Genomic DNA, 15,569 nt, shown 5'->3' with positions numbered 1-15,569 from the left:
ATATTGTAAAGAAACCCTTCTAGAGGCATGTCCTACTTCAGTCAATACTTGTAAAAGGCTTCTTTCCTTGGTATCTCATCTTTTCTGGATTCTAGTTCCTTCTCGCCTTTTTTTCTAGTTTTTCAGAAACTGATATTGGAGTACAGTTGATTTACAATGTTGTGTTAGTTTCAGGTATACAGCTAATTGTTTTATATTTTTCATTTTTCTTTTCTAAGTGATTTAATTATTTCACTTTACCCTCTCCTACCAGAAACTTTTTTCTTCATATTCTCACAACTCCAATTTCTTAATGAAAACTACCATCATTAGAAACATTATTATTCACTAACAAATCAAAATTTTTCTTTTTACCTACAGCAACCGGGATACACAGATGTATGTGGTTGAATAGAAATAGATTTAAGGGCCTAGATCTGATAGATAGAGTGCCTGATGAACTATGGAATGAGGTTTGTGACATTGTACAGGAGACAGGGATCAAGACCATCCCCATGGAAAAGAAATGCAAAAAAGCAAAATGGCTGTATGGGGAGGCCTTACAAATAGCTGTGAAAAGAAGAGAAGTGAAAAGCAAAGGAGAAAAGGAAAGATATAAGCATCTGAATGCAGAGTTCCAAAGAATAGCAAGAAGAGATAAGAAAGCCTTCTTCAGCGATCAATGCAAAGAAATAGAGGAAAACAACAGAATGGGAAAGACTAGAGATCTCTTCAAGAAAATTAGAGATACCAGGGGAACATTTCATGCAAAGATGGGCTGGATAAAGGACAGAAATGGTATGGACCTAACAGAAGCAGAAGATATTAAGAAGAGGTGGCAAGAATACACAGAAGAACTGTACAAAAAACATCTTCATGACCCGGATAATCACGATGGATCACTCATCTAGAGCCAGACATCCTGGAATGTGAAGTCAAGTGGGCCTTAGAAAGCATCACTACGAACAAAGCTAGTGGAAGTGATGGAATTCCAGTTGAGCTATTTCAAATCCTGAAAGATGATGCTGTGAAAGTGCTGCACTCAATATGCAAGCAAATTTGGAAAACTCAGCAGTGGCCACAGGACTGGAAAAGGTCCATTTTCATTACAATCCCAAAGAAAGGCAATGCCAAAGAATGATCAAACTACTGCACAACTGTATTCATCTCACATGCTAGTAAAGTAATGCTCAAAATTCTCCAAGCCAGGCTTTAGCAATACGTGGACCGTGAACTTCCTGATGTTCAAGCTGGTTTTAGAAAAGGCAGAGGAACCAGAGATCAAATTGCCAACATCCGCTGGATCATCGAAAAAGCAAGAGAGTTCCAGAAAAACATCTATTTCTGCTTTATTGACTATGCCAAAGCCTTTGACTGTGTGGATCACAACAAACTGTGGAAAATTCTTCAAGAGATGGGAATACCAGACCACCTGACCTGCCTCTTGAGAAATCTGTATGCAGGTCAGGAAGCAACAGTTAGAACTCCACATGGAACAACAGACTGGTTCCAAATAGGAAAAGGAGTATGTCAAGGCTGTATATTGTCACCCTGCTTATTTAACTTTTATGCAGAGTACCTCATGAGAAACGCTGGGCTGAAAGAAGCACAAGCTGGAATCAAGATTGCCGGGAGAAATATCAATAACCTCAGATATGCAGATGACACCACCCTTATGGCAGAAAGTGAAGAGGAACTCAAAAGCCTCTTGATGAAAGTAAAAGAGGAGAGTGAAAAAGTTGGCTTAAAGCTCAACATTCAGAAAACAAAGATCATGGCATCCGGTCCTATCACTTCATGGGAAATAGATGCGGAAACAGTGGAAACAGTGTCAGACTTTATTTTTGGGGGCTCCAAAATCACTGCAGATGGTGACTGCAGCCATGAAATTAAAAGACGCTTACTCCTTGGAAGGAAAGTTATGACCAACCTAGATAGCATATTCAAAAGCAGAGACATTACTTTGCTGACTAAGGTCTGTCTAGTCAAGGCTATGGTTTTTCCAGTAGTCATGTATGGATGTGAGAGCTGGACTGTGAAGAACGCTGAGCGCTGAAGAATTGATGCTTTTGAACTGTGGTGTTGGAGAAGACTCTTGAGAGTCCCTTGGACTCCCAGGAGATCCAACCAGTTCATTCTGAAGGAGATCAGCCCTGGGATTTCTTTGGAAGGAATGATGCTAAAGCTGAAGCTCCAGTACTTTGGCCACCTCATGCGAGGAGTTGACTCATTGGAAAAGACTCTGATGCTGGGAGGGATTGGGGGCAGGAGGAGAAGGGGACAACCGAGGATGAGATGGCTGGATGGCATCACAGACTCGATGGACATGAATCTGAGTGAACTCCGGGAGTTGGTGATGGACAGGGAGGCCTAGCATGCTGCGATTGATGGGGTCACAAAGAGTCGGACACGACTGAGCGACTGAACTGAACTGAAAAGTCCTGTGTTGGATTATTATTGTGTTTCTTTATATGAATGTGGTATATTATTCTTTTAGGAGGCAAAGAATGAATGGAAACATATCACTGGAGATTTTAAAGACATCTGGAAACAATTGCTGGAAGTTTGGCCATGGGTTAGATTACTTTTTCATTTAGATCATTATAAGATATTGAGATAGTTCCCTGTGCTATACAGTATGTCCTTGTTGCTACCTATTAGACATACAATAGTGTGCATATGTTAATTCCAAACTGCTAATTTCTCTCCCCCTCTCCCTTCTTTGGTAACCATAAATTTGTTTTCTATGTCTATGAGTCTATTTTGGTTTTTAAATAAGTTCATTTGTATAATTTTTAAAATTCCACATACAAGTAATAGCATATGATATTTGACTTTCTATAAACAGATTCTTGAAACAGAATATATCGAATAGCTGAGCTAATTTACATAGTTGAATAAGTTTGTATTTCTTAATATGTATATATGAAAGTGGGTTGATGATTTTTACTTAATTCTAGGTTTCTAGAAATGTCAGATTTGGCTAAAAAATCTCAGTTGCCTCTGTTTGCAGAAAATCATCTAATATTTAAAAGCTAAGATTTTAGCGGCAACCACTGGAAACTAAAGCAGAATTGAAGGGTCAAGTCAGACCACTTCCCCAGTCTCAGATCATACAGAAGTCTAAAACCTGAAGAAGAAAGAAAAGCAAAGAATACAAAATGAGGATAGATTTCTCCTACCTAAAAATTGATTCTCATCTGAGAGAGAGAATTAATTTTAATTCAATTAAACTCCTATGAAACTCTTACTTTGTCTACCATGAGACACCTGAACTGGTCGACAGGATCAGTAAGGCAGTGGATTGGAGTAGATCAGAAGCTACAGTGCCCAGGCAGTAGTTCCGTCTCTGCCACTAAATAGCTGCGCAACTTTGGGTAAGTCCCTTCAACTCTTGGGTACTCAGGTTCCTCATTTATTAAGTGAAAAACTAGATAAACTTTGAGAACAAGTCTGGTTAAAAAATATATATATGTATATCTGAAATCTGAGTTTTAGGTCTTTTACATACTGCTATTATTCCAGACATTAAAATACTGGACACTGTTCAATGAATATTTTTTTTAATTTTAATAAGATGAACTGCTTACCTGAGAAAATGGAACATGTTAAGAATAATAAGTCATTTAAAGAAGTCATTAAAGAATCGGTTTTTTATCGATAAATGGAAATTGTAAGATTAAAAACCAGTGCTACACATTTCATTCAAGAGCCTTAAAGCAATTTTCATAGAGTACAATTATGCTCTATCATAGAGTGCCTAATGAACTATGTTATGGATGGAGGTTTGTGACATTGTACAGGAGACAGGTATCAAGACCATCCCCATGGAAAAGAAATGTAAAAGAGCAAAAAGGCTGTCGGGGAGGCCTTACAAATAGCTGTGAAAAGAAGAGAAGTGAAAAGCAAAGGAGAAAAGGAGAGATATAAGCATCTGAATGCAGAGTTCCAAAGAATATCAAGGAGAGATAAGAAAGCCTTCCTCAGCGATCAGTGCAAAGAAACAGGAAAACAACAGAATGGGAAAGACTAGAGATCTCTTCAAGAAAATTAGAGATACCAAGGAAACATTTCATGCAAAGATGGGCTCAATAAAGGACAGAAATGGTATGGACCTAACAGAAGCAGAAGATATTAAGAAGAGGTGGCAAAAATACACAGAACTGTACAAAAAAGATCTTCATGACCCAGATAACCACGATGGTGTGATCACTCACACTCACCTAGAGCCAGACATCTTGAATGTGAAGTTAAGTGGGCCTTAGAAAGCATCACTACAAACAAAGCTAGTGGAGGTGGGAATTCCAGTTGAACTATTTCAAATCCTGAAAGATGATGCTGTGAAAGTGCTGCACTCAATATGCAAACAAATTTGGAAAACTCAGCAGTGGCCACAGGACTGGAAAAGGTCAGTTTTCATTACAATCCCAAAGAAAGGCAATGCCAAAGAATGATCAAACGACCACACAATTGCACTCATCTCACATGCTAGTAAAGTAATGCTCAAAATTCTCCAAGCCAGGCTTCAGCAATACGTGGACCGTGAACTTCCTGATATTCAAGCTGGTTTTAGAAAAGGCAGAGGGACCAGAGATCAAATTGCCAACATCCACTGGATCATGGAAAAAGCAAGAGAGTTCCAGAAAAACATCTATTTCTGCTTTATTGACTATGCCAAAGCCTTTGACTGTGTGGATCACAATAAACTGTGGAAAATTCTGAAAGAGATGGGAATACCACACCACCTGACCTTCCTCTTGAGGAACTTATATGCAGGTCAGGAAGCAACAGTTAGAACTGGACAGGGAACAACAGACTGGTTCCAAATAGGAAAAGGAGTACGTCAAGGCTGTATATTGTCACCCTGCTTATTTAACTTATACGCAGAGTACATCATGAGAAACGCTGGGCTGGAAGAAGCACAAGCTGGAATCAAGATTGCCAGGAGAAATATCAATAACCTCAGATATGCAGATGACACCACCCTTATGGCAGAAACTGAAGAGGAACTAAAAAGCCTCTTGATGAAAGTAAAAGAGGAGAGTGAAAAAGTTGGCTTAAAGCTCAACATTCAGAAAACGAAGATCATGGCATCCAGTCCCATCACTTCGTGGGAAATAGATGGGGAAACAGTGTCAGACTTTATTTTTGGGGGCTCCAAAATCACTGCAGATGGTGACTGCAGCCATGAAATTAAGACGCTTACTCCTTGGAAGGAAAGTTATGACCAACCTAGATAGCATATTCAAAAGCAGAGACATTACTTTGCCAACAAAGGTCCGTCTAGTCAAGGCTATGATTTTTCCAGTGGTCATGTATGGATGTGAGAGTTGGACTGTGAAGAAAGCTGAGTGCCAAAGAATTGATGCTTTTGCACTGTGGTGTTGAAGACTCTTGAGAGTCCCTTGGACTGCAAGGAGATCCAACCAGTCCATTCTAAAGGAGATCAGTCCTGGGTGTTCGTTGGAAGGACTGATGTTGAAGCTGAAACTCCAATACTTTGGCTACCTCATGCAAAGAGTTGACTCACTGGAAAAGACTCTGATGCTGAGAGGGATTGGGGGCAGGAGGAGAAGGGGACGACAGAGGATGAGATGGCTGGATGGAATCACTGACTGGATGGACATGACTTTGAGTGAACTCTGGGAGTTGGTGATGGACAGGGAGGCCTGGCGTGCTGTGATTTATGGGGTCGCAAAGAGTCGGTTAAATTTCACTAGCAACTCTGAAGAAAAGAAGCACGGTACAAAAGAAGATGTACCGTAAGAAGTCATTTATAGAACATTTAAAAACTGAAACCACCGTATTAGAATTTGAGATCATAGTTATTTCTGAGGAGGAGGGTATGACTGAAGAGAGGTTGGGAGAGAGTATGAATGGAGCTTTGCAGTCTATCTCTTGGACCTGGCTGGTGCTTACATGGATGTGATCTCTGTGATAACTTACTACTACTACTACTAAGTCGCTTCAGTCGTGTCTGACTCTGTGCGACCCCATGGACGGCAGCCTACCAGGCTCCGCGTCCCTGGGATTCTTCAGGCAAGAACACTGGAGTGGGCTGACATTTCCTTCTCCAATTTATGAACGTGAAAAGTGAAAGTGAAGTCACTCAGTCATGTCCGACTCTTCACGACCCTTGGACTACAGCCTACCAGGCTCCTCCGCCCATGGGATTTTCCAGGAAAGAGTACTGGAGTGGGGTGCCATTGCCTTCTCCGTGTGACAACTTACTGAGCTATAAACTTGTCACCTGGGCACTTTTCTGTAAGTAATACTTCTATAGAAAAGTTTTAGAAGTTTGTGTTCTTTAGATTGTTCAATTTTTATGACTATGAACCCATACGACTGCAGAATGTTAAGGATAATAGCTGGTGGACTCATTCTAGAAGGTCTCCATCATAGAAGAGCCATGAAGAAACTGTTGCTTGGTCTTGGTGTCAGGAACAGGTGTGGCTCTTCTAACCAACTGGTCTGTTTTATCACAAAGACGCTATGAAAAGTTTAAAGTGACCAGATTTCCCCTTTCTGCTGATTGCTGAAAACCTTATTTTTCGAGCCAAGCTTAAGGCCCGTGAAAAAAATGTGTAAGATACGTTTGTGGTATGCTAGTTTGTATTGGTCTTATTTAAGGTTCCATGTTTCATTCCTAGTGTTCTTGACTTTTTCTCACAAAATTACACTTTGCTTTTTTTTTTTTTTTAATCATTTGCAAACTTCCTTTATCCTATCTGGAACAAGGCATGGTATTAGTGAATAAAAAATGATCTAATTCTTTTCTTTCTTTTAAAATACATATGGTTTGGTTTTACTTCAATATGTTTGGTTTTACTTCATTCTTGTTTAATGCACTGTAATTTGACTAGAAGTCCTGACCCTAAATTCCAGCTTCTGCCACTTTCTGGTTATGTAACTTTAGATGAATTATTTAGCCTCATTGAGCCTATAAAGTGGAAATATTAACAATTTTCACAGGATAACTATGAAGATTAAAAGAGTTATCCAAAAGATCTATATCTGGTTTAGCAACTACCACGCAGATAGTTTAATAAAAACAGGGAATATCTTCTTTATATAGAAAAGCTACTAAAAAAATAAAAAAGAAAAGCTACTAAGTGATTAGACTAGAATTACTTTTGTGGGATTTTAAGGATATAAAGTACATTAAAACTATTTTATTAAGACATCATAAAATTCAGCAAAGCTGTATAATGGGGAAATATTTAATTTTTAGTATAAGCGTACTATCTTCAGTCTGGAATAAATCTACCTAATCCTAGATCTACTAGAACACATCAACACCAAGAACAAGTTAAAGCATAAAATTTGTATTTCAAAAACATTTCCAGATCAGCTGTTTGGTGAGCATTTTCACATGAAAACATACTGTAAATGACAGCAAGGCTTAAAGGAACCCAGAGAAGCTTCATCAATTGATACTGTGGCTGAACTGTATGATTATACTTCTCAATATGTCAATACCTAAATGACTTCTGAGTACATTTCTTTTGGCTTCTAAATGAGATTAACTTTCTACTTCCTTCTACCTTCCTTTCCAGGCAGTTAGAAGATATTCTTTGTTTGTCTTTAATGGTTAGCAGCTATAAGAAGATGGATCAAATGCTGAAGCAGACGGCTCATTCATTTCTGGAACTTACAGCTTTATGTCTTCTGACTTAAATGTTCCTGACGTCCAAACCTCCTGAAAAAGTTTAATTTTTCAAAACCCAGCCCAGATGCTGTTGCCATCTTATCCCACTATGTTTCAAAGGAGGCTATTTAGCATATGGGAATTAAGTGCATTGGTGGATTTAAAGTTATGTAGTCTAATCTCCTACCTCTATCACTGACTAGTATGACCATGGGGAGTTATTTAATACCCAAGAAATTCAGTTTTATGACATGTAGAAAGTGAAGTCACTCAGTCATGTCCGATTCTTTGTGATCCCATGGACTGTAGCCTGCCACACTCCTCCATCCATGGGATTTTCCAGGCAAGAGTACTGGAGTGGGTTGCCATTTCCTTCTCCAGAGGATCTTCCCCAACCCAGGAATCGAACCCAGGTCTCCCGCATTGTAGGCAGATGGTTTACCGTCTGAGCCACCAGGGAAGTCCTTATGACATGTAGAGCATGAATAAGCATCATGCCACCTACTGCAAAAGTTTGCTGTGAAGATTAAACGAAACAAAGGAAGTTTAATACTTAGTACAGTGTCTGACACACGACTATTGAACAAATGGTATCTACTATAATGTATACTTTTCATTATGTATTACAATTTGTTTATTTGTATGCCTATTTCCTTACCAATAGCTGAGAAAAGAAGAGAAGTGAAAGGCAAAGGAGAATGGGAAAGATTTATTGATCTGAATGCAGAGTTCCAAAGAATAGCAAGGAGAGATAAGAAAGCCTTCTTAGGAGAACAATGCAAAGAAATAGAGGAAAACAACAGAATGGGAAAGACTAGATCTCAAGAAAATTGGAAATACCAAAGGAACATTTCGTGCAAAGATGGCCACAATAAAGGACAGAAACGGTAAGGACCTAACAGAAGCAAAAGAGGTTAAGAAGAGGTGGCTAGAATACACAGAAGAATTGTACAAAAAAAGGTCTTAATGACCCACATAACCACGATGGTGTGATCACTAGAGTCAGACCTTCTGGAGTGTAAAGTCAAGTGGGCCTTAGGAAGCATTACAACAAACAAAGCTAGTGGAGGTGATCGAATTCTAGATGAGCTATTTAAAATCCTAAAAAATGGTGCTGTTAATGGGCTGCACTCAACACGTTGGCAAATTTGGAAAACTCAGCAGTGGTCACAGGACTGGAAAAGGTCAGTTTTCATTACAATCACAAAGAAAGGCAATGCCAAAGAATGTTCTAAGTACTGCACAATTGTGTTCTATTCACATGCTAACAAGGTAATGCTTAAAACCCTACAAGTTAGGCTCCGCCAGTACTTGAACCAAGAACTTCCAGATGTATAAACTGGATTTAGAAAAAGCAGAGGAACAAGAGACCAAATTGCCAACATCTGTTGGATCACAGAAAAAGCAAGAGAATTCCAGGAAAGCATCTACTTCTGCTTCATTGACTATGCTAAAGCCTTTGACTGTGTGGATCACAATAAACTGTGGAAAATTCTTCAAGAGATGGGAATACCAGACCACCTTATCTGCCTCCTGAGAAACCTTATGTAGGTCAAGAAGCAACAGTCAGAACTCGACATGGAACAATGGACTGGTTCCAAATTGGGAAAGGAGTACGTCAAGGCTGTATATTGTCACCCTGCTTATTTAACTTATATGCAGAGTACATCATGAGAAATGCTGGGCTGGATGAAGCACAAGCTGGAATCAAGATTGCTGGGAAAAATATCAATAACCTCAGATATGCAGATGAAACCACCCTAATGGCAGAAAGTGAAGAGGAACTAAAGAGTCTCATGATGAAGGCTAAAGAATTCCAAAAACTAAGATAGTGGCATCTGGTCTCATCACTTCGTGGAAAATAGATGGGGAAAAAAATGGAAACAATCACAGACTTTATTTTCTTGGGCTCCAAAATCACTGTGGACAGTGACTGCAGCCATGAAATTAAAAGACGCTTGCTCCTTGGAAGAAAAGCTTTATCAAACCCAGAGAGCATATTAAAAAGCAGAGACATCACTTTGCCGACAAAAGTCCGTCAAGTCAAAGCTACGGTTTTACCAGTAGTCATGTACGATGTCATAGCTGGACCATAAAGAAGGCTGATCGCAGCAGAATTGATGCTTTCGAACTGCGGTGCTGAAGAAGACTCCTGAGTCTCTTGGACTGCAAGGAGATCAAACCAGTCAATTCTAAAGAAAATCAGTCCTGAATATTCATTGAAAGGACTGATGCTGAAGCTCCAATACCTTAGCCATCTGATGCAAAGAGCTGACTCACTGGAAAAGACCCTGATGCCTGGAAAGATTGAGGGCAGGAGGAGAAGGGGGTGACAAGAGGATGAGATGGTTAGATGGCATCACTGACTCAATGGATATGAGTTTGAGCAAACAATGAAGGAGAGAGTGAAAGGAGACAGTAAAGGACAGAGAAGCCTGGCATGGGGTTGCAAAGAGTCAGACAGGACTGAACAACTGAACAACAACAATCTCCTTTGTTAGACTGTGAATCCCTTGAGGCTATGAATTGTATTTCAATCTCCTTTATATTCAGTTCTAAACCCAGTGCCTAGTACAGAGTGGGTGCTGTGATGATAGATGGATCAAAGGACAGAAGGTGGGAAGATAGGGAAAGGAAAGCACTTAAATTGGGACCTTGGGTCTTTTCTATGTCTGCCATGAGGACAGAACGTAGGGTTAGGAGAGGATTTAATCACAGTGCCTTCCAGGTCTGGGGCAGCAAGAGCTTCCACAGTGGCTTCTGTGAAGCTCTTGGCAGGGTTCAGTTCAGTTCAGTTCAGTTGCTCAGTTGTGTCCGACTCTTTGCGACCCCAGGAATCGCAGCACGCCAGGCCTCCCTATCCATCACCCAGAGTTCACTCAGACTCACATAAGAGGCTTCAAATTAAAAGATTTCTATGGTAGGTAGGTAATACTAGGAGCAAAATTAGTTAGGTGGTAAGGGTAAGAATCACAGGGGTTGGGAGTCAGAGAAGGTGTGTGGATGGATGATAGTAAGCTGCAGAACATGAATATAAATCTCTAATTATAATGCTAACAGAGAGATAGGGAGCTCTTGTGGCTAGGTCAACTGCAGAATTTACTTACAGGATATATGCAAATTCATGTGTCAAGGAGGACAACACGGTTAAAATATGGCCATTAATGGATATTTTTAAGATTTTAAATATTGTTTTCTAATCTAAACTCTCTGTAAGTAGCACAGAAAAGACAGGCCACTCTGGATTAAATCCTGGCTCAATCGTTTACTATTTGTATCATCTTGGGAAAAGTTACTTAATTATTCTGAGTCTGTTTCCACATCTATTCAACTGAGGATACTACCATCATATGGGATTATTATGAACATTAGTAATAATAAATATGAAGTGTCTGACACCATGCTTGAGTGACAGACCAATAAACAGTATATATTATTGCTACTTTATAGATTAACAATATATTCAGCCATTCATGAAAAATAACTTCTTTAATCCTTTTTACCATTTCATACAGACAGCTATGCTAAGTGGTCATAGCTGTTAGAACATGTACAACATTGCTATATCTTCAGGAAGATGAATCTGCAAAGCTGTTTCAATATTTCCTTCAACATTTAGAGAAGTACAAAAATCAGCTAACACAGTAACTATTAACAGTCACATGCTCAAATACAACATTAATACTTAAAAGTCAATTCTTATGTTGAAAGTCAAAGATTCTAGCAAATTCTAGCACACAAGCAAAAGTTAAGGTGGAGCAATTAGACTGACTTCAGTTTATCTGTTTTTTTTTCCCCACAAGAATGAAGAAAAAAACAAAATCAATAGAATAAAAAGGTGAAATTTGTTTAAATCTCTCAAGAAGCTGGCCAATAAATAGTAATTTTTGTACTAACTCAACTACAGCCAGTATCTCAGTTTAAACTTTCACTTGTTTTCCCTTATGCTTTCTTTAGTTATAAAACTTTGAACAGATGAATACTGTTTAAATTTATTCCAAAAACATAATGAAAATAAGTCTCCAACTAAAGACCTATAGTGGTTTCACAATATCTAGCAAACTTAATCTCTTCTAGCTTTGAAGATTCACCATAAACTGATTCTATTCAATCTAACTTTATTTCCACAACTCAGTCACATTACTTCTGAATCAAACCTGGCCTCCTCTAAACTCCCAACCCTATACTCACTCTCACCTCTGTGTGCCTGTGTGGTTTCCTGCTGCTGCTGCTGTTTAGTTGCTAAGCTGTGTCCCACTCTTTGCAACCCATGGACCATAGCCTGCCAGCCTCCTTTGTCCATGGGATTTCCCAGGTAAGAATACCAGAGTGGGTTGGGAGTGTGGTCTCCAACTATACTCATTCTCCTCTCTACTGTTTTCTAACTGGGACCTGTTTAAGCCCACGACTCTGGCCTATTCTGAATCACCCAATTAGCATCTTATCACAAACTGTTCTAAAATTAAAGATTGTTTTCACAAGCCACACCTAAAAATCTGACATTAAAGTTAAACCTCATGTTAACTATTTTCTGCCATTCCTGATGAGGAGAGAGTATCATTATTTTTAGTTAAGATACGTTCCCTTATCACTAGATGTCAAAATTATAAATAGGAGATTGATTTATTTCAGCCATAATTTTCTTTGAGAAAATCTTTTCAACGTAAGGAATAATCCCTAGGGTTTTCAACAAGAATCTCTAGAATATGCTTATTTGTAACTTGTTTTTTCATGTATGACTATCAGATCAGATTATTAAAAAATTCACATGAATAAGATTATACATGATCTTGGATCCCTCAAATGCTATCACAGCTGAAAAATCAGTCTTTATAGGAAAGACCTACAAAACTTCGAGGCAAATTAAATTAAACCACATCTAAGATTTATCATTTTTGTTAGCTTTTTTTTTCTTTTCATTCAGAATTTACTTAGATTGACTGCCTCCAGGAGGTATTACCCAAAATACAGACTTTAACTGAAGAGTGTAATAGCAGGAAAGGGTAATGTCCAAACTTTTTCCTTTGAGGTTAAATTAATTTAGTGAAGAAAATGAGTTTCTTTCTTAAGAAGTGAGGTTTATGTTACCCCTTCAAATAACTGTGAATAAACATTATTGTACAAATAGTTCAATATAAGAAGCATACTTTTCCATTTATGTTTAGTTAGATAGTTATCATTAGGAAAAAACCCAAGGAAACTGACCTAGAATCACATTAATTAAAATGTCTCTATCAAAACACATTATTTTAAATAATTTAAATTACCTAGGATAATAAAACTATCTAGTAAAAACTACTTGAAAATTTCATGAGTTGACTCTCACAGATTCAAGTTAGTGCCAGTTTAAAAAGTAGTCAGATACTAAGAAATCTGTTAACTGATATTAGGCAAGTATCCTTTTTTGCAATCTCAGTAATACTGCTATGAAGTGAAAAAAGAAGACAAGAGTAAAAAAGACTTCCCTATAGTCACAACGGTAATACCACAAATCTACTATAGAGATAAAAAGAAAATTTTAGTTTAATTGAAGTAACTTTGAAACCCAGGCAAACTATCAAGTGTTTTCAGATCTCAATAAAAAAGTAAAATATTTGCCATACAAACATTAATTGATCATTTCAGATATGATTAAAGAGGTTTAAGGACAACAAATCCTTAATACTAGAACAGAAAAATGTGTGTTAAGAAGAAGATACTCTTCTAAAATACTATTATTAATAATAATCAAAGATTTACAAAAAATATCTACCATGAAAGATTCAATCATAAGCAATAATAAAGTGTTGTCACAATACAGAGGAAGGAAGAAAGAAATACGTGATGATCAAAATTTATCACTTACCTCATGATTCAGCTCTGCTATCTGATCTTTCAGTTCCCTAATGTACTGGTTAGAATCAGACTTGTTAAGCTGTCCTTGAAGCTTTCCTTCTTCTTTCTGTTTTGTGACAATATAATAAAGCAAAATCAAGAGATAATTTTCACAGCCTGTACTCAAGTATTTGAAGATACAGGACAGCATAAAGGCATATCCTTTAATTGGCTTAATTCTGAACAAATATATTCTCAAGCTATTTCTGTAAAATTAATAGAAAACTATACTATTTCTAAATAATGCTGATTAACTGTATTAATATAATTAACACAACTTATAAACTGTATCTTTTGAGAGACTCTTAGAAATCAGTAATTGAAAGGGTCTACTAGTGAAAAAAAATTACCCTAGAATTTGAAAGCCATTTATTTAGTCATTTTGAGGGTAAATGCTTTTCTATCCATTCCATAAGAGATTCAATGCTTAATTGGGAAAGTGGTAAGCCTACAATTACAGTAGGAAGTTGCTTTTGCTAGGGAACAGAAAGGGGAAAAAAAAAAAGAGAGAGAAAAGGTTCTTCAAAACCCTCTTACAAGGGGAAGATGGTTCTGAATAACTTCTGTTTAATTAGCTCAGGAATGTGATTAAAAGGTGTTCCAATCCTCAAAACTAGTTACAGAATCATGCTGCAATCATTTTCCAGGGAGACAGACTGGAAAGAGAAGGAACTGCCTTTTTCTTACACCACCTGAAAACAAATGGAACTTTTAAGGTAAAGGGAAAAAAACAGGATTGTTTTTGGTGTCTTCAGATTATTTGTTTAGGAGGCCATGTCTGATGTTTAAAATGTTAAGAAGCTCTGATCCAGAGACATCTACTGAAAACTACTGAGCAACTCCTGATGCCAGAAAAGTACCAATTTACCTTCAATAGTCACCACTCAGTTTCTTTTCATGGAGACAACCACTGCTAACAGTTTTTTTCATGTAGTCTTCCCATGGTATTTTGTACAGACATGTGTAAACTCACATGTATACACACATATTTTTACTCATACTATAGACACCATACAAGCTGTTTTACACTTGCTATTATTTCAAGAATAGTACTTGAAGATCATTCAATATCAGCATGCAGCAGAAGGATAATACATTGTGATCTGAGAGAATTCTGGAGTTCCTGTAAAAGTTATCTTAGTGGTATCTAAACATTTATCAGTTACTTAAAAGTAAGTTGTAAAAGGTGCCTTAGGTTCTGTACAATTACCTTGAGTGTAATCGGTTGTAGTGAAGAGCATTTTCCAACATGTAAAATGTATCTTTCCACTCACAGTAAGAAGGGACCTTGGACATAATCTGGTTTGGAACTCTGACTGCAATCACATGCAGCCTCTACTTTGCTTCCACACGCCCTCCGCTAACATCCTTGGCAAAAAGAAGAACTAGCCAGAACTGCCTCGGCAACAGGATGGGCAGCTCCTCTGCAGAGTATTGGCAACCACCCCAACAAGACTGCTCTTCTGCGTTACTCTATTCCTGCCACCTTCATTTCATTCTTATGTACCCTTTAGTCTGTTCTGCAATCCTTTCATCAAGTTATTCCTATATGATCCTTCCCTCTCTTTTTTTCTTATGGCAATTTGACTTAAAAACCTTTTATTGGAATGTGGCCTGCTGAAGCAGTTTGATGTAACTAATATTTGTAGAGAGGTAAAAAAACAATTGAGTTTCCCTGGTGGCTCAGTGGTAAGAAGCCGCCTGCAATGCAGGAGATGTGGGTTTGATCCCTGGGTCAGGGAGATACCCTGGAGAAGAAAATGGCAACCCATTCCAGGATTCTTGCCTGGGAAATTCCATGGAAATTTCTTGGCAAGAGGAGCCTAGCAGGCTACAGTCTATGGGGTCACAAAAGAGTTGGAAAAGACTTAGCAACTAAACAACAACAAAAGAACTACTACTGTTTCTGTCTAGTCAGTGTTAATGCTCAGTCGTGTCCGCGCTTTGTGACCCCATGGACTGTAGCCCTCCAGGCTCCTCTGTTCAAGGAATTCTCCAGGCAAGAATATGGGAGTGGATTGCCATTCCCTACTCCACAGGCTTTAAAACTTTTCTTATACATTTAAAC

The 15,569-nt window shown here is 38.1% G+C and overlaps 1 protein-coding gene across 8 annotated transcripts in view; it reads right to left on the bottom strand.

Moving 5' to 3' along the window:
- The window catches only part of EVI5 (ecotropic viral integration site 5), a 226,152-nt gene that overhangs the window by 21,207 nt on the left and 189,376 nt on the right, over positions 1–15,569 (bottom strand). For all 8 annotated transcript variants that reach the window (XM_040232310.1, XM_040232305.1, XM_040232306.1 and 5 more), the window contains one exon: positions 13,473–13,568. In XM_040232310.1, coding sequence (XP_040088244.1) covers positions 13,473–13,568 — 96 coding nt within the window. The remainder of the gene's footprint in view (positions 1–13,472; positions 13,569–15,569) is intronic.

Source organism: Oryx dammah, unplaced genomic scaffold, assembly GCF_014754425.2.
Source record: "Oryx dammah isolate SB20612 unplaced genomic scaffold, SCBI_Odam_1.1 HiC_scaffold_28, whole genome shotgun sequence".
NCBI lineage: Eukaryota > Metazoa > Chordata > Mammalia > Artiodactyla > Bovidae > Oryx > Oryx dammah.
This window is presented reverse-complemented; position numbering and strand designations above follow the sequence as displayed.